Source organism: Eubalaena glacialis, chromosome 3 (genome assembly GCF_028564815.1).
Source record: "Eubalaena glacialis isolate mEubGla1 chromosome 3, mEubGla1.1.hap2.+ XY, whole genome shotgun sequence".
Lineage (NCBI taxonomy): Eukaryota > Metazoa > Chordata > Mammalia > Artiodactyla > Balaenidae > Eubalaena > Eubalaena glacialis.
The window spans coordinates 126,132,832-126,156,061 of NC_083718.1; the positions used below are offsets into that span (position 1 = coordinate 126,132,832).

General features: G+C 34.3%; 1 protein-coding gene across 3 annotated transcripts in view; it reads left to right on the plus strand.

Moving 5' to 3' along the window:
* The window catches only part of ADGRL4 (adhesion G protein-coupled receptor L4), a 125,472-nt gene extending 102,822 nt beyond the window's left edge, over positions 1–22,650 (plus strand). For all 3 annotated transcript variants that reach the window (XM_061183969.1, XM_061183970.1, XM_061183971.1), the window contains 3 exons: positions 18,338–18,429; positions 20,019–20,187; positions 20,551–22,650. In XM_061183969.1, the coding sequence (XP_061039952.1) occupies positions 18,338–18,429; positions 20,019–20,187; positions 20,551–20,613 (324 nt within the window). In that variant the 3' untranslated portion in view covers positions 20,614–22,650. The remainder of the gene's footprint in view (positions 1–18,337; positions 18,430–20,018; positions 20,188–20,550) is intronic.
* The last annotated feature ends 580 nt before the right edge of the window (positions 22,651–23,230 follow it).

The following is a 23,230-nucleotide window of genomic DNA, read 5'->3' on the forward strand; positions in this document are numbered from 1 at the left end:
AAACTGAAAGGAAGAATTATGATAGACCAAGATTCTGCAACAGTGCCATCATTAACACATAGGACCAAGTCTTTGTTGCGGGGCCTGTGCTGTATGGAAGTTTAGCCGCATCTCTGGCTTCTACCATCACCACCAGCTCCACCATCACCACCTAGGTATGACAACCGAAACTGTCTCCGGACACAACCAAATGTCCCATGGGGGGCAATACTCCCAAATCTCTTGACTGGTAGCTACTAGTGTAGACTTAGTTTTTAAGTATCTTTTATAAGAGTGCATTTGCAGCTTTCTTTAAATGGCATGAATATAAGGAAGAGAATTAAAATCATAGTTCAGGCAATGTCCTTTAGATGACCCCATTAAAGCTATATTAGAAACACTATTCATTGTAAATTTTAAATTGTGGATAACAATTTTAATTACATGGATAACATTTTAATTACATGTGTTAATTTAATGGCATCATATTTGTTAGATGCATCTTTAGTGACCTCTGTGGTTCAAGGCACTTCAGTATTCTACCCTTTTCTCCATATTATGTATTAATAAGAACTTCAGAGCCTATAACATTTAGCTACTTTTTCATATTATTCTGACCTTCTTGAAACAGCTGGAATTTAAAAAAAGGAAAAAAAAGGAAAAGTGGTGCTAAAAAAGAACTTAACATAAATAATACATTTGTAGTTTTCAATGTATTCCCATTCATGGGAGTTATATTCTTACCGGAAATACCTTCACAGATAATCTTCTTGGAACTTGTTCTAAAAAATTTCATAAAATTTGAATAACTTCATAAAAATTATCGATCCAAAAAAATATTGAAAAAGAAACCCCTTGGGTCTCTCAAGCCCAATAAGAAATAACCAGCTCAATTAGAATTTCACCAGCCAAGGTGAAATTCATCCCTGGTATTTTCGTATAAATGCAGCTTTACATTGAGGGATGTTACATCATGAAATGGTGAGAGGGAAACACTAGGGATGTTGGTAGAGCAAGACAGTCAATTAGAATTATTATTCACTTTACGTTTGTATAGTCTTTTAATCTTTACAAAACCCTTTTAGCATCTCAGTTAATCTTCCCAAAAGCTTCGGTAATACATCGAAATTAAGGTAGTAATAGCATGTAATAAGAGATAATATTTTACTAGATTTTCACTAGATCTAGTAACTATAATCTTGACTTATCTATTTATAAATACCTATGGGGGTTCTACTATTCATAGCTTTTTAAAGAAGTGTACCAATTCCTTGAGAACTGGTTAAACTAAAGCAAATTATGTACATTCTTATGTAGCTAACAGACGAAATCTTCAAGCTACTACTCAGTAAGAATACATAAAAATCCTTAACCTTAGCCAAGAGCACACTACATATTCTGATCGTTCTACTTCCGCTCATCCTCTTAGTGTAACACAGCGTCCTTACCCAAGCTGGTCTGCAAAAAGAGTGAGCCCTTATTTGAATCAGTCTTTGTTAGCATTTGCTGAGCTCTTGTTCTACACATCTGAAAATATTTAATCTTCCCTGTAAGTATTTATCATGTCCCTCTGTCCCCTTCAGTACTCTCTGCAAAATATAAAATACTCATTCTGAGAGAATGGACTATCTGCGTGGCTCTGTCTTGATTTCTATTTCTCATATAAAAATGGTGTGTCTAGTTTCAGGGCTTCCCAAGAAAGGAACATTTACAATTCCTTCTGATGAAAAAAACATGCCTCCTGGTGGTTTCTGTTCAAAAAGAGAGCCCAAGTTGTTCAGTGTTAGTGCACAGCCTTTATTCATTAGAGATTCATTCACACTCATTTGGGTAAGAGCCACCATTTTGACTGTATTTTAAATAAGTGGAAACTTATTTTAAGGCTTATAGAGATTAAGCAATTTACTCAGGATCACCCAGCTACTGAGTGGTAGAGGCAAGCTCATGCTTTCCAAGTTTACATTCTGTGCTGTTTCCCTGTCATATATTCTTTCATCTTTCCTTGCCCAAGAGACTGAAGGGAGTAGATCTTTGTTAGGTCCATGAAAAACTTGTTCCCATCTCCCAGATTCCACAAATGGTTTCAAGGTGAGTTGTCAGAGATGCAGCAACTGCATTCCTTCTAAAAATTATTCATAAACTTTCAATTCTTTGTTTTACTTAGTGAAGATGTCAAAATAAATTATTTTTCACTGAAAATGATGGAGATCTTGTCTACTATAGATGTCTCTTTGCCCATTTTGTATTGCTTTATCTAAATACTTGCCAAGCATATCTAACAACTAATCAAAAAATCCTACCTGAAATCCTGACTATATCAGACTATAGATCAGTATATGGAATACAGATAGTCTGGATGTTTACTGTTCTTTTAATTGATATTCATCAGTAAGCAATTTTCAATGTCCTGTATGACATCTAATTGCTCAAATTCGTTTTTCAGTTTTCTCCCATCAAGAAAAACCTGAAAGGTAAATTTGGTGTTTCAGCCATTTTTAATTGTCCTTAATTCCATACTTCTAATTAGCAGATTTATTTTCTTTAGAAAAAATAATTTGTTCTTTTGAATTCTTTGGAAAGTCCATATGATTTTTTTAACTAACACTATCAGTATAGGTAGTATTAAATCAAAATAAAAGTACAGGGAGTATGAAAAGAAACGATAACCTGGGAAAAAATAAGTACAATACTTTGAATGTTTCAGAATAGGTCAAAATTTTATCAAATATTAAAGCCCCAGTTAGGGCTGTGCTAGAAACTGAGGAGATATAAGTGGAGAGACCTGGCTCCCAAACAGTGTATCAGGTGGACATGTATATACAGACAACTCTAAGACAACACTTCAGTAAGCTTGAGGTAACATCTTGGAAAAGCAAAGCTGAACATTTCTTCACCCCCTGTTTACATCTTTCATGGCTTTACATTGCTCCTGGGGTCAAGTCTAAAACTTTTAACAAAGCCGAGGATAAGAGTGACCTATTAGGTTATTTATCATCAAAATCAGGACCTTTCTGAAAGTGAAAAGTAGGTAATAAAAAAATACTTGAAATTGGTTTCACTGTATTGGTGGACCTATAAAACAGCTCTATTCAAAAAGCTATTTTCAAAAGTAATTTTTTTTCTACAGAGTAACACTTATTTGGAACAGAGAACCACGTGCCTGATAGACGTTTTGAATGATAATAATGGATTCACAATGATAGACATTTTGAATCCTTCTTCCACTACCCCGATACACGAAGGAGGTGGCTGCCCCTAGCCACTTGTGCCTGAGCGTATTTGGGTGAAAGGTGATGCTTACATCATATCTGGATAAGGTCCGGAAAGAGGTGACATATTGCTGGTTATCTTCCATATTTAGGCACATTTGAAAGTTAGAATGTTCACTACACACGTGATTCTCACACGGTACCCCAGGAGCCATGGCAGAAGCTGGAGGTGGAGCTCGCCAAACATATCTGAGCTTATCTTAATAAGATGAAAACAAATAAAAAACTCAAGTAAATTCTAAACTGAGCAGAACACTGGGCCTCAGCAAACAGGGATAAAGTGGACACTGTCCGTTGCAGGCACTGCATGCTCTGGCCCCTGTCTGCTGATCAGCCTCATCTCTCATGACCCTCCCATGGGCTTTTGTGTTTTAATAACATTGGCTGCTTTATAGCTTCTCAGAAGTTCTATGCAGCTGCCCATCTCAGCACCTCCACACTAAAACACTCCTCGTAGCTTTCCTCTGTCTGTCCTTCATCCAGTTAACTCCTTTCAGATATCAATTCAAACAACACTTTCTGAGGAAAGTCATCCCTGACTCACTGGTCTATAATGAATCTTTTTGTTATATGCCTACAAAGAAGCCCTTTTTTTTTTTCTTTTTGAAGACTTTTCTCCATTTATAATTACACGGGTGTTAGTTTGAATGACTGATCAATAACTGATTCGTATCTGTCTCCCCCAGGAGACTGTAAGCTCTATAAGAGTAAAACCTTATGGATTTTCTCTCACTATATTATCCTTGAGGTTTGCCGAGTAGTAATCACTCAAGTAATATTGTTGGATGAATAAATAAATGACGCACCAAGTACAGTAGTTAGTCCAAAATGTTAATTCTTTTCCCCAAAGGAAATTTAAAGAAAGAAATCATCATCGTGGAAATGGGGTTATTTGGGGAAGACTTCTCAGAAGAGATAACATGTGAAGAAGTCATTATAGCATATCACTTTTTTAATTGAAATATAGTTGATTTTCAGTGTCGTGTTTCAGGTGTACAGCACAGTGATTCAGTTATACATATATTATATATATGTATATTTGTATATACTCAGATTCTTTTCCTTTATAGGTTGTTACAAAACATTGAGTATAGTTCCCTGTGCTATATAGTAGGTCCTTGTTGATTATCTATTTTATATATGGGAGTGTGTATATGTTAATCCCAACCTCCTAATTTATCCCCCCCCCCCCCGCATAAATTTGTTTTCTGTGTGTGTGTCTGTTTCTGTTTTGTAAATAAGTTCATTTGTATCTTTTATTTTTTTTAGATTCCACATATAATCGATATCGTATATTTGTCTTTCACTGTCTGGCTTACTTCGCTTAGTATGATAATCTCTAGGTCCATCCATGTTGCTGCAAATGGCATTATTTCATTCTTTTTTTTACTTTATTTCTTTTCACCTTAGGAATAATGGCTATATCTATCTATCTACCTAGATCTATCTTCATTGGCATTTTAGGTTTAACTGAATAAAATGAGGTCCTAGCCAAATAATGTCAGAGTTTTTAAAAAGTAGTATGATTAGTAAAAAGCACATATTATGGAGTCCTTTCTATGCCCTGGATTTCTAATATGTACATGAGGATAGCAATGCCAACTCTATATACAGAGTTACTGTTTAAAAATAAAGAAACAAACAAAATTAAAAACATCCTTTAAAAGTTAAAAAAGGAAAACTTTTAATAATTTGGGGGACAGTCTTATGTCCCTCTTCTATTTTTATCTTTTATATTGGTGATAACTAGATACATCTTTGAATTTAATTGTTAAAGTTCTATCAGATGCTAAGTAACAGCTTAATGATTTATATGTTTGTATAAACCTTTTAACTGTTACTAACCTCTATCCTCATTTTATACAGCAAGCATATATGAGGAACATTTTTCCTTGCTTATAGCTTAAATTTCATTATTCAGTTTTCATTGTCATATTAAATCGAACAGTTGTTGTAAATACTCTTCACATATAGTTTTTCTCCTTCACCTTTGTTTTCTAGTATCTTTCTATGGCTTGTAACCATCTGCAGTTGAAACCAGCCATAAAAATAAGCTCATGAAATTCACTTACACCCATGGAGGCCACTTTACCCTTCGTGTTTATAAATTTCTAGTTCTCTCCACCTTTTAATTCTGTTTGGAGACTAGTAAATTATTCTTTCAAACATTGAAAATATCCAGCTATTAAAATATTCCTAATGGAAACATGTTAAAAATATAAAGTGTGAATATTTTTTTTAATTCATAAGATGATTATATATTGCTATGGAATTTTAGCCATAATAAAATAGAGCAATTATTTAACTATTACCTCAGGGGGGATGTGGGAAGATATTTTCCTAATGAGGCAGTTTTCTGCCCACTTGTTGATTAAGACTTTTGTGTGCCCAAGTCTGATTAACAAATATACCTCATAAAGTCCATAGGTCTGTGGTTTCTGTTAGATGCAAAATGTTGCATATATCCCAAGGTATCCATTCATAAAATAAAGGAGATGTAACTTAATTCTTTCCCTTTTCTCAAAATTATTCCTAGAGGGTCATTATACTTTGATAACTATTTCTCTCAGTTTCCATTGGTATATCTATCTACAGATTATAGATTTCTAGTGAGATATTCTTTTGTCAAAATCTGCAAGATGTAACAAAATATAATTTTTTAAATGTTTAGTCAGATTAATGGTTGAATGTTCCTTTACATAAGCCATTAAGGATACCTGGGATTGGGGTATACCACCCTTCATCCTCTTATTCATTCAACAAATGTTTATTGAGCATCTTTTATATGTCAGACTTTGTGCTATACCTTGGGAATACATCAGTGAATAAAATATTAAAAAGTCCTTACCCTTATGGATCTTGGATTCTAGACCAGGAGTCTACAATAGCCATAGCCTGTTTTAATAAATAAAGATTTTAGGGGATACAGTCACATTCATTTGTTTCAGTATTGTCTAAGGCTGTTTGGTTTTTTTTTTTAACATCTTTATTGGAGTATAATTGCTTTACAATGGTGTGTTAGTTTCTGCTTTATAACAAAGTGAATCAGTTCTACATATACATATATCCCCATATCTCCTCCCTCTTGCGTCTCCCTCCCTCCCACCCTCCCTATCCCACCCCTCTAGGTGGTCACAAAGCACCGAGCTGATCTCCCTGTGCTATGCGGCTGCTTCCCACTAGCTATCTATTTTACATTTGGTAGTTTATATATGTCCATGCCACTCTCTCACTTTGTCCCAGCTTACCCTTCCCCCTCCCCATATCCTCAAGTCCATTCTCTAGTAGGTCTGCATCTTTATTCCCGTCTTGCCCCTAGGTTCTTCATGGCCATTTTTTTGTTTGTTTTTTAGATTCCATATATATGTGTTAGCATATGGTATTTGTTTTTCTCTTTCTGACTTATTTCACTCTGTATGACAGACTCTAGGTCCATCCACCTCACTACAAATAACTCAATTTTGTTTCTTTTTATGGCCGAGTAATATTCCATTGTATATATGTGCCACATCTTCTTTATCCATTCATCTGTTGATGGACACTTAGGTTGCTTCCATGTCCTGGCTATTGTAAATAGAGCTGCAATGAACATTGTGATACATGAGTCTTTTTGAATTATGGCTTTCTCTGGGTATATGCCCAGTAGTGGGATTGCTGGGTCGTATGGTAGTTCTATTTTTAATTTTTGAAGGACCCTCCATACTGTTCTCCATAGTGGCTGTATCAATTTACATTCCCATCAACAGTGCAAGAGGCTTCCCTTTTCTCCACACCCTCTCCAGCATTTATTGTTTGTAGATTTTTTGATGATGGCCATTCTGACCTGTGTGAGGTGATATCTCATTGTAGTTTTGATTTGCATTTCTCTAATGATTAATGATGTTGAGCATTCTTTCATGTGTTTGTTGGCAATCTGTATATCTTCTTTGGAGAAATGTCTATTTAGGTCTTCTGCCCATTTTTGGATTGGGTTGTTTGTTTTTTTGATATTGAACTGCATGAGCTGCTTGTATATTTTGGAGATTAATCCTTTGTCAGTTGCTTCATTTGCAAATATTTTCTCCCATTCTGAGGGTTGTCTTTTCGTCTTGTTTATGGTTTCCTTTGCTGTGCAAAAGCTTTTAAGTTTTATTAGGTCCCATTTGTTTATTTTTGTTTTTATTTTCATTTCTCTAGCAGGTGGGTCAAAAAGGATCTTGCTGTGATTTATGTCATAGAGTGTTCTGCCTATGTTTTCCTCTAAGAGTTTGATACTGTCTGGCCTTACATTTAGGTCTTTAATCCATTTTGAGTTTATTTTTGTGTATGGTGTTAGGGAGTGTTCTAATTTCATTCTTCTACATGTAGCTGTCCAGTTTTCCCAGCACCATTTATTGAAGAGGCTGTCTTTTCTTCACTGTATATTCTTGTAAGGCTGTTTTAATGGTCGGAAGAATTGAGTAGTTATGATAGAGACCATATGGCCCTCAAAATCTAAACTATTTACTATCTGGCCCTTTACAGAAAAAGTATGCTAATCCCTGTTCTACACTAGAGTGATGTAAGAAGAGATAACTATCCTCTCCCATAAAATATCCTAGAATATCATATTGGATTTATTAAGAATATATTTCTTATATTAAGGTATCTGATAATTTTATATATTGATTGCCCTTTGAAATACAGTTACTCCTTCCTTTTCTATAAAATTCTTAAAGATAGCTAGATTTTGACCCTGAAATTTCAATTCTACCCTAGAGGAGTTTTAACAAAAATGAGAAATTGTTTACATGAACAATAAACAATTGACTTATTGTTGAATTATATCTAAGTATTTATTTTCCTGACATTATTTTAGAGGAAAATCCTGAAAGTGGAAAAAAAGATCTTAAATTTTCTGTTGAAGACATATTGCCTAAAATAAAGACTGACAGATAAAAGTTCTGTTTTTTTAAGGTGCTATTTATAGGTCCAGTGAGACTATGACACAAAATAATGCTTATCCAATTGTTAATAAATATTCACTATATTTATTGTTAGACATTTCAAATATTTGAGACAATTTGGAATAACATCTTTCCATATGAATTAATAACTATTAGTGATAATAATTGATGTTTGTTGGGAATGTATATATTGAACACTATTCTAAGTACTTTACATTAATTATGTAATTTAATACATGCAAAAACCCTGTGAAATAAGTATTAATATCATCCATATTTTACAGACAAGGAACGTGCAATACAAGGAATTAAGTAAATAAATGTCAGATCTGGAATTTGAATCCATTTGTGGATTTTAACTTGACTGACTTACATGGACTTGCAATTTGTCTGGCAAATAACTCACTCTAGGAGTAGGAAAAAAGTCAGTTGTGTCATTTTCTCCTTCGTGTATACTTTAGCAGTATTCATTTTAATCCAAAGTGCACTTGGAGACATTAGATCTTACTTTTTTCATTTTATTAGGGTTACTTTATTAAACTACATAATGTGATCTGGAAATCCACCTAGCAGGTACACATACCATGCACTGCAGGAGGCTGAAAGATAACAAAGGGCGGGGCGGGGGAGGGGGGGACTCCGCTACCTTTGGTAACAAGCACTTATCCCTCCCAAAGGCTTATATCTGACGTGTGACATGTGATGTAGAAAAAGTGAGGGCACCGGTGTCCTCTGTATTTTAAGTAGTAAACCTTAATTTTTCCTTGGAAAAATATCAATAGGAATTCGAATGTGTTTTTCCTGTGCAACAATAGATTATTTTGCATTCCACTTAGACCACTGACATGAACCCAATAACCATATTTGAACTCTAAAGGATATAAAGCTTTGTTATTGACCAGCACAGGAAAATCTGTCACTTTCTTAGATCCTTGACCACAGAGAACAGAAGGCAGATGTCTCCATTAGGGGATCATTGGCATAAAACACTACATCCTGTTCAGTGTTACTGGTTTCTTGACTAAGTTCAATGAACACTAATGCCTAATAGCTAACCAAGTCACTACTCATTAATGTTTTCCTCTTCTACTTTTAACCGTTTCTAAAATAAAGTTACTATTAGTAGTCAAAATAAATAAATGTCTAAACAAATTCTTAAACTTTTAGATGTCAATTTAACTTCTCTTTACCTATCCTTCATCTGTAGTTTGGTAGTTTTGCAGAGTTCTTAGGAGCATAAACTGTAGAATCTATCTACTAGGTATGAATCTTGGCTCTGCTACATCCTAACTGTTTCACTTTGGGCCAATTATTTAACTTCTCTATGCCTCTGTTGCCATAAATGTGAAATAAATGTAATGATGCAGATCTTACTCGACTTACAATGGGGTTATGGCTCAGTAAACCCATCCTAAGTCGAAATGCATCTAATACAGCCAACCCATTGAACATCATAGCTTAGCCTAGCCTACCTTAAACATGCTCAGAACAATTACATTAGCCTACAATTGGGCAAATATTTTAACACAAAGCCTATTTTATAATAAAGTGTTGAATATCTCATGTAATTTATTGAATACTGTACTGAAAGTGAAAAACAGAGTGGTTGTATGGGTACAGATATTTGTCAGTGTACTGGTTGTTTACCCTGGTGACAGCGGTGCTGACTGGGAGCTGAGGCTCGCTGCTGCTGCCCAGCATCAAGAGAATATCATACCATATATCACAAGACCGGGAAAAACCAAAATTCAAAATTTGAAATACGGTTTCTACTGAATGCATATCACTTTCACACCACCGTAAAGTCGAAAAATCCTAAATCAAACCATCGTAAATCAGGGACCATCTGTGATGATAATATTAAGAAGACTAAGAAAACTTACCCTATAAAGTTCATGTGAGGGTTAAATAAACGAATAAATAAGGAAAACTTGGAACAGTGTCTGGCACATAGAAAACACTCAATAAATATTAGTTATTATTATTTTTGTTATTGATTTGAGCCTCAATTTTATAGTAGTTATTGAGTACATTAAAAATGCTATTTTATACCAGAACAACTATTCATCCAATTGTATATCCGAGCAGTCAAGGCCTGGTAGGAGAGTATTGCTGTGTTTTAAAGTGTAAACCTCTAGAGATTGATTAGTCAAGTATCCGGAATACTGTTAATACCCCAGAGTAATCTATGAGGGATACTCTCCTCTCATGATATTTAGAACCTACTTAAATATGTTGTTTTCAGATTGTTTCAGATGTTTCAACATGTTTCAGATTACTTTTTTTTCATATAATTTGTAGACTACATTCCCATTTCTCTGTAGTCTACGCCCTCCTGAGCCAGGTGCTAATAATTTTAGGAGAGGAGCATCTCTTAGCTCTGTAGATATTCCCAAGCTGCTCAGTTCTGAGCCTCGGGAATGTTAAACACGATGAGGCTTGTGATGTTAGGAGAGAAATGCTTCCTAGCAGTGTCATGGAGGTATATGTAGGGGAAAAGTTATTCCACTCCACAATTCTGACAAAAGGTCAACAAATACGGTGGCATCATAATTTCTGTGGGCTTTCCCTAAATTTATATTAAGGCAATTTCGCATCTAAACTTTGGAAATTTAGTTTCTAAATATTAATTTATTAGCAAAAGGTTTTTAACAGGTGCCAACCCAATCCATTGCTTCCTGGCACAGCTTCACCATGCAGATCTTGGGCTTTCCAGGGGGAGTTCTGCCGAGCCTGGGTGTATTCTTTACTGGGCTCAAACCTTTTATATGTGCTTTCAGCCACTATATACCTTCAGGGTATTTTATCAGTCTTAGCACATACACACATGTTCAGGCTCCACAATGGTTGCAACTTCTGAAAATTTACCCCCTCTTCTTTTGAGATCTCTTTTCAAACAGTTATAGATCAGCCTTCATCGAGAGGATAATGTCCTTGGGGTTTTCTACTAAGAAGTCAGTGTCCTCAGAGTATTAAAAAGATCAGATGTGAAAATAACTTGAAAGCTAAGAAGTCAGAGTTGTCAAACAAACCTCCGAATGCCCACATACTTTGACTTTCAGATAAATAATATTAAGTATAAGCATGTCCCCAATATTGTATAAGTATAAGCATGTCCCCAATACTGTATGGAACATACTTATACTAAAAAATTAATTTGTTGTTTATCTGAAATTCAACTTTAACTGGCATCCTATATTTTTATTTACTAATCTGGCAGCACTATGAGAAAGGCCTATAAAGGCAGGTATTATAATGAAGAAAATGTGACAGGTACCTGAAAGTACATTTATGACTTGCCAGAAAGGAGGTCTTTTACAAGTTATAACTTGTCTTGATCTTTTTATTTTAGGAAACACAGAAGCAGAATCCACAAATAATAAATGCTTTCATATAATTGACTACCCATCAAATATCTGGAACATCAATAATATTTATGAGTTATTGATAAATTAATCTTTATTTTAAGCTGGATTTAAATTTTTTATTTTAAAAATAAGAAACACTGTAATTATAGGGTGTTTCATATCTATACCTATATAATTAGCAATAGAAACACCCTGTATTAGTGTTCTAATGCTGTCATAACAAATTATTGCAAACTTAGTGGCTTAAAACACCACAACTCTGTGAGTTCACAGTGCGGTAGGTCAGAGGTCTGGGTACAGTACAGCTCAGCTGATTCCTCTACTCAGAGTCTCACTGGGCTAAAATCAAGGCATCAGCTCTTCTGGAGGCTTTGGGGGAGAATTTGTGTCTGTGTTTATTCAGATTGTTGGCCAAATTCAGTTTCATGCGACTGATTTCTTTGCTGACTGTTAGACAGAGGTCAGCCTCAATCTGTAAAGCCTCCCACATTTCCTGACACATGGCCCGCTTGGTCTTCCGTGCTCTCAGACCTTCACTTATGCCTCATCTCTCCTGCCTTCTGTGGTATCTCTGCTGAATCTTTTCTGCCTTCCTCTTTCGTTTTTAAGGGCTCACATATTTACATTGAGCCCTTATTTTATCCAGGATAACTTTCTTATCCTAAAGTCTTTCTATCCTAAGGATAGAATTATAACCTTAATTCTATCTGTAAAATCCCTTTTGCTATATTCACAGGGTCCCAGACATTAGGGTGTAGACATTTTTTTTTGGAAGGGGCATATTAATCCACTTACCACATACCCCAATACTATATGAATATACTGTAACTAAGGCATGTAAAGAAGTGATTCCAACTGGGAAATAATTCTAAAAAAAAAATCAGACAGAAGACAAAACTCTAAGTACTTAATTCCAATCTAGCTAGTAGATAATTTTTTTATTTAATAGATTATATCTTTTCATTTTAAAGCTTAAATTAAAAGCTACTCAGCCATCTCTGCAGTGGCCTAGGGATTGAGAATGGGTCTTTTTTTATGGCCTCTTGGTAAGCCAGTAGAAGCCCACCTTTTGTCCATGGCAGAAGCAGTTTTGTTCTAGGCCAGTTAATTTAAAGGTAATAAAACTATTTGAAAGGATATAGCAGTTGTGATCATGACACATTCTTAAATGAACCAGATCCTGTTTGATATATATGAAAAATTAAAGCATGAGACTAAAAGTGCTGTAAGAGAAATTTTCTCATTCTTTCTGGTGAGATCTGACATCAGCATATAGATGGCTTCATCAATTATTGAGAAAAAGACTAAGAAAAAAAATGACTGATTGGGATGCTTTATTCTGAGGTCTGAATTTGAAGCCCTTGGGTTGAATGTACCTGTAGGTCTAAATCTTTCAGAATTAGCTCTCGCTCTCTCACCAGCCCATTTAAATTTCTAGTTTAAAAAACTAAGGCACTTAAAAATTTTTAATACACTCTGTCAAGCATGTGTGCCAAACTTTGAAGTAACTGCATGCATCAATGAAGTGAAGAAACGAATCTCTGTATAGATAAACATCCCTTAAGATAAAGCAAGGGAACTGATTTTAAGCTTCCAGGACTTTGAATGATTTTCTTTCCACAGCTATTTTCATTCTGTTCTGTAATCTAAAGTACAGCAATGAATTTCAGAGTTCTTATGTTTGCCATGTAATGTCCTTGTCCTGTTTATTCCTAGAAAAGTATTATGGACTCCTGGTTGACAAACTACAACTATATTTTAAAAATTGAGACAAAAATGATAATGAATGACTTTGTTGATTCACAAGTCATTAATTAGCCCCTGTGCTTTTTTGTGACACTAACGTTAGAGATAAGTAATAAGGGAACCACAGCTTATAAAATCAGCACACATAGGTAAGCACTAATGAGCAAAAGTGTGAATTATTTTAAAGGCAACATTTTCCTAATTAAGGTTAATATTAATGATTTATATTATATTTTAAAGACTTACTGAAGTATTCAAGTTTTTTATTGTTGCTGTAGCCATTGCTTGTAAACACAGTGTTAATAGTATCTTCCCCACTATTTAACCTAAAATACAGATATTTCTCTATCAGTTCTCAAAGTCATTACTTCTGGAATAATTGCAAACTATTTCTTATTATTAGAAATACTTTTTAATTCTACATAATCTTGTTCTGAGCTTTTGTTTTTATCCCATCTCAGACTGTTCATGATTACTTCATAAAACATTTCCTCCCAAAGGATACTTTTCTGTACCATGTAAAATGCATAGAGTTTCAACTTAATCTCCACCTCTAAGTCATGTCATGTGCCTTTAGGTGATACTGATTCTTTGTTTAAGTTGTTTTTTTTTTTTTACTCTATTAGAAAAAGAATTTAAAGTAGCTTATATATTTATGGATAAAGAGAGAACGCAGGCAGTGTAAAAAGAGTAAATTTAGGTTTTTCCAGTTATCCCAAATTTGCTGAATATTATAATATGACCTTGGATTTGACTCTGAGTTTGGTTAAGGAAAAAATTATTCTGACACTTGTTAAAATGGTAAGGAAGACTTTATTCCAGACTATTGTGAGAGGTGTCAAAACTATCAAAATAGGGGAGATTGAGCTCAACTCTGAATACAATAAGGGCAACTGGGGATTTACAGCCAAGGAACAGGTTATGTGTGAGGGAGTGGGTGGGGATGGTAGATGAAAAACTACTAAGAGGAGACATCAAGTGTAGGGAGAATTCTTGCTAAACTTATTTTAAGAGCTTTCTTACTGAATGGCAGGCCAGGGTGATCAGATATCAAGGATGGGAGATGAGGAATTTGAAAGTGATCACATATCAAGAGTGGGAAAAAATCCTCTCTAAGCTGATTCAGCAGGATTCTTGCTGAAACTGGGCACTGCAAGGATGTCACTGAAGCTCAGGGCCAAGGCCTAGATGAGAAGAGGGCTCAGAGGAACTTGACTGCGGTTTAAATAAGGAAAGTCTTTGTCAGTTTCCTACTGACTAAGGCAAGGGAAGAACATGTTGACATACAGAATTTGCATTTTGTCCAAAACAGTAAAGAGTACGATCATGCTCTGCATTTCCATGGAATTGAATTCGGGTCTGATTTTATCATTTGGGTTTCAGTTTTTCACAAAGGTACACCGGAAGGCAGTAGGTAGGTAAAGAGCATTTAAACAGAGGTGGTGAGGGAATGAGCTAAGGGGATATCTAAAGGTCCAGCAAGGACAATGGCCTGAAGTCATGCTTTGTGTGCTGGAGGAAGAACAGAGAATCCAATGTGAGTGGAGTGAAGTGATCAAAGCACAGAGAAGTAGGACTTGAGGGAAGAAGTATATCATTTCAGACCTTAGAATCTATTGTGAGATCCTCAGGTTTAACTCTGAGATGGGAAACCATTGGAGGGTTCCGACTAGAGAAGTGGTCTGACTTACATTTTAAAAGGCTCAGTCTTTCTGCTGTAATGAGAAAAGATTGTAGGAAGGCAAGGATGCAAGCAGAGAGACCAATTAGGAGGCTTTTGCAATAACCCAGGAGAGGCATGATGGTGGCCTCTTCCAGGGTAAGAGCTGTGAAGATGGTAAGTGGTGGTCATATTCCAAATATGTTTTGAAGATAGAGATGAAAGGTTTGCTGATGAATAAACTTGATCTGCTAGAAAATGAGATAACTTTTTTTTCATGAGGTGGGATATGTTACAACAAAAATAAGTTCTTTAAGAGAATAGCAGTTTAATTTTTGACATTTTAACTCATGATGCCCATTAGATTTCCAAGCAGAAAAGTTAGATGGAGCCTAAGGATATTATTTGGAGCCACTGAGTCTGAGTCAGTGAGTATATATAGACAGGTCCAGCAGCTGAGATCCAGACAAATCACTTATTTTCTTTGTGTTTCACTCCTTTGGCTCTACTGGTCACTCAAGACTGGCTTAGAAATCATACATTAGGGTATCATCACCTGTGTCCTTCTACTCTACTCTGCAAACAACTGCATGGCACTTCCTAAATAATGTTGTACTTGCCTGTTGACTGGCCATCTCCTCCACTGTACTGTAAGTTCCTTGAGGAAAAGGACTATAGTGCATAAGTGATTCTTGAGTGAAAGAATAAATTAAAAAACCTTTGCATTTAAGATAAAATCTAAGTACTCTTCATCTTTTGTCTACCTTGTCTCCCGCTTCCCTTCCCTATGTTTACTACACTTCAGCCACCACTGCTGGTAATTCCTTAAAGGCATACCATATTCTTAAACCTCATGGCTTTTTTCTATGCCATTTGCTTCATAGAATGCTTTTCTCCCTCATTTTTGATCTGCTAATGCATTATCAGCCGTCACGTCTGGTTTAAAATGTTAAATCTTGAGAGACATACTTCCCAAACCTTCATTCTAGCCCACCTTCATTTTGCATCTCCTAGCAGTCTAAATCTGTGACTTTTAATAGCATTTTTCACAGTTTGTAGAATTGTAAGTATTTGTATGATTTTTCTTTACTATCTATTTTCTCAGTAAGTTTATGAGAACAAAGGGCAGTGTCTGTTTTGTTCATTAATACCCAGACCTCACCAATATACCAGACACTTAGTTGACCCTTTATAAAATGTTTTGAATACATGCAAATAAAAAGCTCCATATATTTGTATTATTGTCATTGATAATACAATCAATGTATTTGCGATTGTTTTCATTGCATAAAACCATAATACCTTTTGATAAAAATGCTTTAATCTGTTTTATCTTACAATTGCGAAAATATAAGTTTATGGACTAAGAATTGTCTCCTGTTTGTCTAGCAGCACCTGGTTTTTATAAGTATGCAAACATTTTCCCTTTTATGTAGAAAACATGTACTTTCCACAGCTAGATCACCCATAAAGAATGTTCCATTTTTACTCTTCACTGTTTTAGCATATGATGTAAAAGCATATCCAAAATGTATATGCATTTCTGAGAAACCATAACAATATAAGCAACTGTTTTTCAAATTTGTTTTATCAATAACAGAAGTTTAAGAAACTTTATTTAATAAATATTATAAATTTAAATCACTAACTTAGAAAATTTATGCATTAGTGAACAATTATTTTAACATTTAAAGTTATTTTATCTTATAACTCTTCTTCTGTTGAGTTAACAAGTTCAATATAAACACCTCATAAAAATTCTTTGAAGATTTTCAAACCAATAATGTTTTGAGTATATTTTTTATACTAACCAAATTTTAATACTTTTTATTATCTTAAAAAACATATATATGTTTATAAAATTAAATACAAGTGTTGTTGCCAAATTTATTTAAAGAAGTTATAGCTATAGAAACCTAGAAAATGCTATGCATCTCTCTTTCATAAGTAGCAGAGACTATTTATAAAATTAAATATTATTAAATTGTCATTTCAGTTAGTTATTTGAGCATACAATAGGGCGAAACTTGTCAACTGAATCAATTTAAATATATTTTATCTCCCCTCTGCAATTGCTGAAGTCTTTCTTTGTATAGAAACCTTACTGTAATTAGAATTAATTAATCGTATAATTGAAGTAATAACCATTTGGAAGCAGGAAGAAGGGACTAGATGCATATTCCTCTAAGAGTTTCTCTCAAGGACCTCTCCATGGAGATATGACAACATGAAATTATCTGATCCATTATTTTATACTGCTTTTTATAATAGTAACTAGTAAATTTCATTTTTAGAAGCTATATAAAATCCTTAGAATATGGAAGAAAAAACAGAATTTTTCTGTAAATTTCTGAAATCCTAGTATAAGAATTAGCTGAAAATTAAAATATTGCACTTTGCTACTGTTGTTACAAAATGGCTTTTGAAAAATTTGTTTGGATTAATAAAATATAGTCAATAAAGGATTAACCTACAAATTATTTCTATAATTTTAATATTTTTAATTATTAGTATGCTTATGTTAAAATAGATATACATTTAAAATATACCCCTCAATTAATCCTCTGACACTGCACATATGACTTACAAGTCTCCAAAAGTATAAGAAAAGGAAAGAAAATAAGAGGAAGTTTTTCATAATGCAGTCATTTTAGAAGGGGTAAAAATTCTGTGCATTCTATATAACCGATATTGTGGAATATACATAATAGAATATAAATGTTTATCAAAATGCATATGCCTTTAAACATATATTTCACTGATTAATATTTTGAAAGTTTATGAGATTAAATTTAGGGAAAGGAAATCTCAACATAATATTAGGAGAGATAGCTAGATGAACCATACAAAAGAAAGTACACTCAAACATTTTCTAACAGTAGAAGTTAAGGGTGTTTTGTTGTTTTCAAATTTCCTTTCAATTTCTCTTTTCCAGTTTAAATTTTCAAAGGATTGACAGAAGTATCACTAACACTTCTTTTCAAAGAAACAGCACACAATTTCATGAACAAAAATTTGATTTCTCAAGTGTTCATAAAGTTTTTCAAACCAAAATTTATCTTAATATGTATATTAACCATATTGTTGGCAGAAGATGATAATTCATCAATCTGTAGACATGATTATAACATCTGAAGAAGTTCTTGAACAGGTGCTTAATACAGTCTGGCAAATTGTACTAACTGTGATTTGTACTGACAATTTTCAGTGATATTGTAATATTTGTTTGCATACGTCTACCGGAGGGTTTGTACTTCTTAATATACATAAAAATGCCATGATTTACTGGTTTCTATTTATTTGATATCTTTGCTTTTTGTTTATTTCTTTTATATGTACCTAGTTTACTATGAAAATTATCTCTTTGTTGAAATTAATTTATATTCTCAGGTTAATCTCTTGGCATTTGGAGTTATCATATACAAAGTTTTTCGTCACACTGCGGGGTTGAAACCAGAAGTTAGTTGCTATGAGAACATAAGGTAACTATGTCTTCAACTGTATTTTCTTTAGTGATTAAAAGCTTTAGTAACTTAAAGTAGAAATAATTTTTGGAAGGACAATTTTTAAATGATTTTTTCACACTTTCCCCCATCATATTTAAAATACTAAATAGTATTGCTAAATAGTATTTAATATGTTTAATAAGCCTATAATCACCACAGATTAAATGGTAAGTAAAGCAATCTTTTTGAACATATTCCCCTTTGAAAGAAAAGATGATGACTGCATTTTAAGACAAAAGTTGGCCTTAGTGATCTTCTTTTGCAAAGCATTTCTCAGCGCTTAGTAACTGTGTTTCTGCCGGTGTGATTTCTAGTTTGCATTCTGCCATGATTTTTCCTCAGCTCCCTCCCTTTAAAACTGATTTATTGAGACCTTGAAAATGGTTTGTTCAGGAAAAACTGACGTGTACTGTAGGGAACATTAGAAACAACTGACGTTTGGGTCTCTTGGGAACACTCCTGTAGTTTCAATATCTTGCACAAGGTTTATAGTTAGGATTTAGCAAATGTTTGATTGATTACTTTCTTTTACCCCTCACCGTTCATAGTTACATGTAGTTTGCTGGCTTTAATAAAGTTGAGAATGACTCATTTTCTGTGGTACACTGCAGAAACATCTTCTGCAGTAAAGAATGATTGCACTAAGAATGAATGAGGATAGCTAGTGGGAAGCAGCCGCACAGCACAGGGAGATCAGCTCAGTGCTTTGTGACCACCTAGAGGGATGGGATAGGGAGGGTGGGAGGGAGGGAGACGCGAGAGGGAAGAGATATGGGAACATATGTATATGTATAACTGATTCACTTTGTTATAAAGCAGAAGCTAACACACCATTGTAAAGCAATTATAGTCCAATAAGGACGTTAAAAAAAAAAAAGAATGAATGAGAAAATAAGTATTAGTTGCCTCATTTTCAAGGCAGTGTCCTCAGTGAGCAGGATTGAATATTGTTTTACCAAAACTGACAGGCAATAAGTTGAAAATGTGTAAAAGTGAGTATGTGCCTGTATTTTTTAAGAAATCAGCATTCTAACATGAATTTACTTTGAGGTAACTGTATTGCAAAAGCAAAAAAAAAAAAAAAAAAAAATCTTCTTTTATATTTTACATGTTCTCTACTAAGCCTGAAAGGAAAGCAGAAGTATCCTTTGATGTCCTGCCCATGTGCTGACCTAAATCCACATGGTATACTCTTCAAGGTTTCTTAGGGAGAATACTTCCTAACAGCTATCTGTCTTACCTTTGGGAGTTCCTGCAACATTAGATTTGAGATCAAAGCATACACACAGATGAAAATATTTTAAGATTAAGGAAATTCCTTGAAAAATACCAGATTTTAAAAATGCTGCCTTGAATTTGGAAGCACATCCCAGCCACAGTGCACTAGTATACCCTAGCCTGTCCCATGCAACTGTAGCATAATTTGTCAGTTTCAAAATTGTTGGCGGTCTTTACCGAAGATTTCTTGGTTATTCAAAAACTGACTTCCCACATAATTTGAGGAATTTGAGGATATGTTAAGTATGCATAGCTTTCTTAGCTGGAACGTTGCAAATTTGTTCTAGGTCTTGTGCCAGAGGAGCCCTTGCTCTCCTGTTCCTCCTTGGCACCACCTGGATCTTTGGAGTGCTCCATGTTGTACATGCATCCGTGGTGACAGCTTACCTCTTCACCATCAGCAATGCCTTCCAGGGGATGTTCATCTTCTTATTCCTGTGTGTTTTATCTAGAAAGGTAAACAATTTGTTATTTTTGTCAACCTTATAGCATATTTATGTAGCATCAGTTACCAAATTGATAAAAATTCTCATTCTCGTAGATTTATGACTTGTGCCTTTATTGCCTAAGTGCAGTACATTTTAGTGTCAAAATAATCAGAATGCTTAGCTGTTCATAGGGAAATGTGCTTTTAAAAACCTTGCTAGTAGGAGTATAAATACAGCTTATATTCACTTGAGCGTATTCTGACAGATAATCAGAAAGCAACAATAATTTAGAAAACCAAATATAACAGTTTATTGTGATTTGAAGATAATTTGATGTGATTGTTACAATTATGTTTCACGTTTCTTACTTTCTTCTTTTTCTTTTTTTTAGATCCAAGAAGAATATTATAGATTGTTCAAAAATGTCCCTTGTTGTTTCGGATGTTTGAGGTAAACAGAGAGAACTATGGATCATTATTGCTGCACAGAAATAAAAAAGCCAAGCTGTGGATGGCCAGTGTATAAAAAGGACTCAAACAAATTGTCCAATTATTAATACTAATCAAATATTTTAAGTCCATTTTTCTGTTTACTGTGTAAGAACTGTAGATAATATGAGATAAAATTATGTACCGTATAGCTATAGTAAGCTTTCCTACATGACTTAGTTAGCTATGTCAAAAATAGTATTGCAGATATTTGGAAAGTAATTGGTTTCTCCGAGTGATATCACTGCACCCAAGGAAAGATTTTCTTTCTAACACAAAAAATATATGAATGTCCTGAAGGAAACCACTGGCTTGATATTTTCTTGATTCATGTTGCCTTTGAAACTAGTACCCTATCACCTTGGTAATGAGCTCCGTTACAGAAAGTGGAACATAAGAGAATGAAGAGGTAGAATATGAAACAGTAAAAAGGGAATGACGGTTGTAACAATGAGACATATTTTGAGCAAGCTCGTTGTTTTGTAAACTAGATGGGAAATTAGAGATAAAACAAAGAATTGAATAAACACATCTTACCATTCTGTGAGTTGTTCTGAACTTAAATTTCTACGGAAACAACTTAGACCTGTATTTGTTATATCCATTTTCTATTCTAATATTCTATAAACACACAAAACTTCACAAAAAAAAAAACTAAACATTTCTGTTCTGTTTTTAGGTTAACATCAGAATGAGGTATATGCTCTTTCTATACTTATTTCACAGATTGTGACTTCAAATGCTTATTCAGTAGTACATAAATGTGTCAAAATATAATATTGTTCATGCCTGTAAATGTAAAAATTGTGTATATAAACCTGAAGTACTCTGTTCCATAACCTTTCAGTGTAGTGAAAAATATTGTATCTCATTAGACTAGCATATTTGACTTCTTTAATTTTTTTAATTTTAGAAATATTGTAGTTCACATCACAGTATTCTCTTTTAACTTACTATTTTTAAAAGGGCATTGTAAATATGAAAGTATTCGTAAAGTGAATTGCTATTTTTCTCTGTTCAGAAAAGTACACATTTAAAAATGTTATTTATAACAAAGAAGTCACTGAGAGCTGTATAAACTTTCACACTGGATCTATTTTCTGACAGTTTTCCTCTATTAAGGCATATCTGCTAAAATGTAAGGCTTCTATCTGTCTACAAGTTTTCTCTTTAAAATGTAGAAGCAGTGATTTTACTTCAAAAAATATGTAATTGTTCTACACATACTTGTAAAAGTGTGCCAATACACTAAATGTTGTGATTTTAACTTAATTTCTCCAGCTGTTCAAGTGAAGTCTGTCAAATCTTACTCTAACAAATAAAATGATATCTGAATGAATCTTTCTACTACTTGGCTGAGGCATTTCTCAAGAAAGATGAGCTGCCTGCCAATGTCTTAAACATTTTTAGAGTATTTGTGATAACTCTTTATTTGATCTTTTGATCTCTTATATGACCTATTATTATCATTATCATTATAGGACAGTGCTATTGGAATAAGATACTAAAAAAGTAATCTGTTCAATCAATGTATACAAATTATGTGTGGTGGGCAGAATAATGGTCTTCCCAAAATGCCCACACCCTAATCTTCAGAACACATGAATATGTTAGGTTACGTGGAGAGGAGAATTAACCAGCTAACAGCTAGTCCGCTAACTTTGACGTGAGGAAATTATCCTGGATTTTTCAGGTTGGTCCCATGTAATCACAAGTTTCCTTATAAACAAAAGATGGAGGCAGAAGAGGGAGGCTGTTAAAGCAGTGCCGTACGAGGCATACTCAACCACACATTGCTGGCTTTGAAGATGGAAACAGTCCACAAGCCAAGGAACGTGGGCAGCTCCTGTAAGCTGAGAAAGGCAAGGAAATAGATTCTCCCCCAGAGCTCCTAGAAGGAAGTCAGCCCTGCTGTACTTTTGTTTTAGCCCAGGGAGACCCAGTTTGGACTTCTAACCTCTAAAACTGTAAAACAATAAATGTATATTGTTTTAAGCCACCAAGTTTGTTGATAATTTGTCACAAGATTATTGATATTTTTTGATAATTTGTTACAACAACTATAGGAACTAATACTATGGAAACATGTACATGATAACATCTTTAGATATAAGCAAGTATTCATATCAGTAGGGAAAACCTTAAATCCTGAATCTTGTTTTCACCAACCCTCCCATAGACATCATTGGGTGAAACCTGTATTCTTTAGTATGAGATTTCAGACCTTCTCATAACTGCTCACTTACCTTTTTATTAGGTAAGGATCTCTCTTTTTTTAAAAAAAGAAAAAAACAGGTGTGTGCACACGTATAAATATATATTTATTGCATAAATGCCTCATAGCACTTACCCCCTGTTTTTATAATCAACAAGAAAAAGGGCTCAAAAAAGGTTTTCACTGGGCTCAGTTTAAAAAATACAAAAATGAACATTACGATGACAGAAATGTGTTAAGATGCTGAGCTGAAAAGTACATACAAAAGGACATACAGCTGCTGGAAGCACACTTTCAGTGTGCGGGTCCCGAGCCCTCAGGTGGAGGAGTGCAATGAAGCCGTGTCCCCTGAGGCCCCGCAGCTCTGC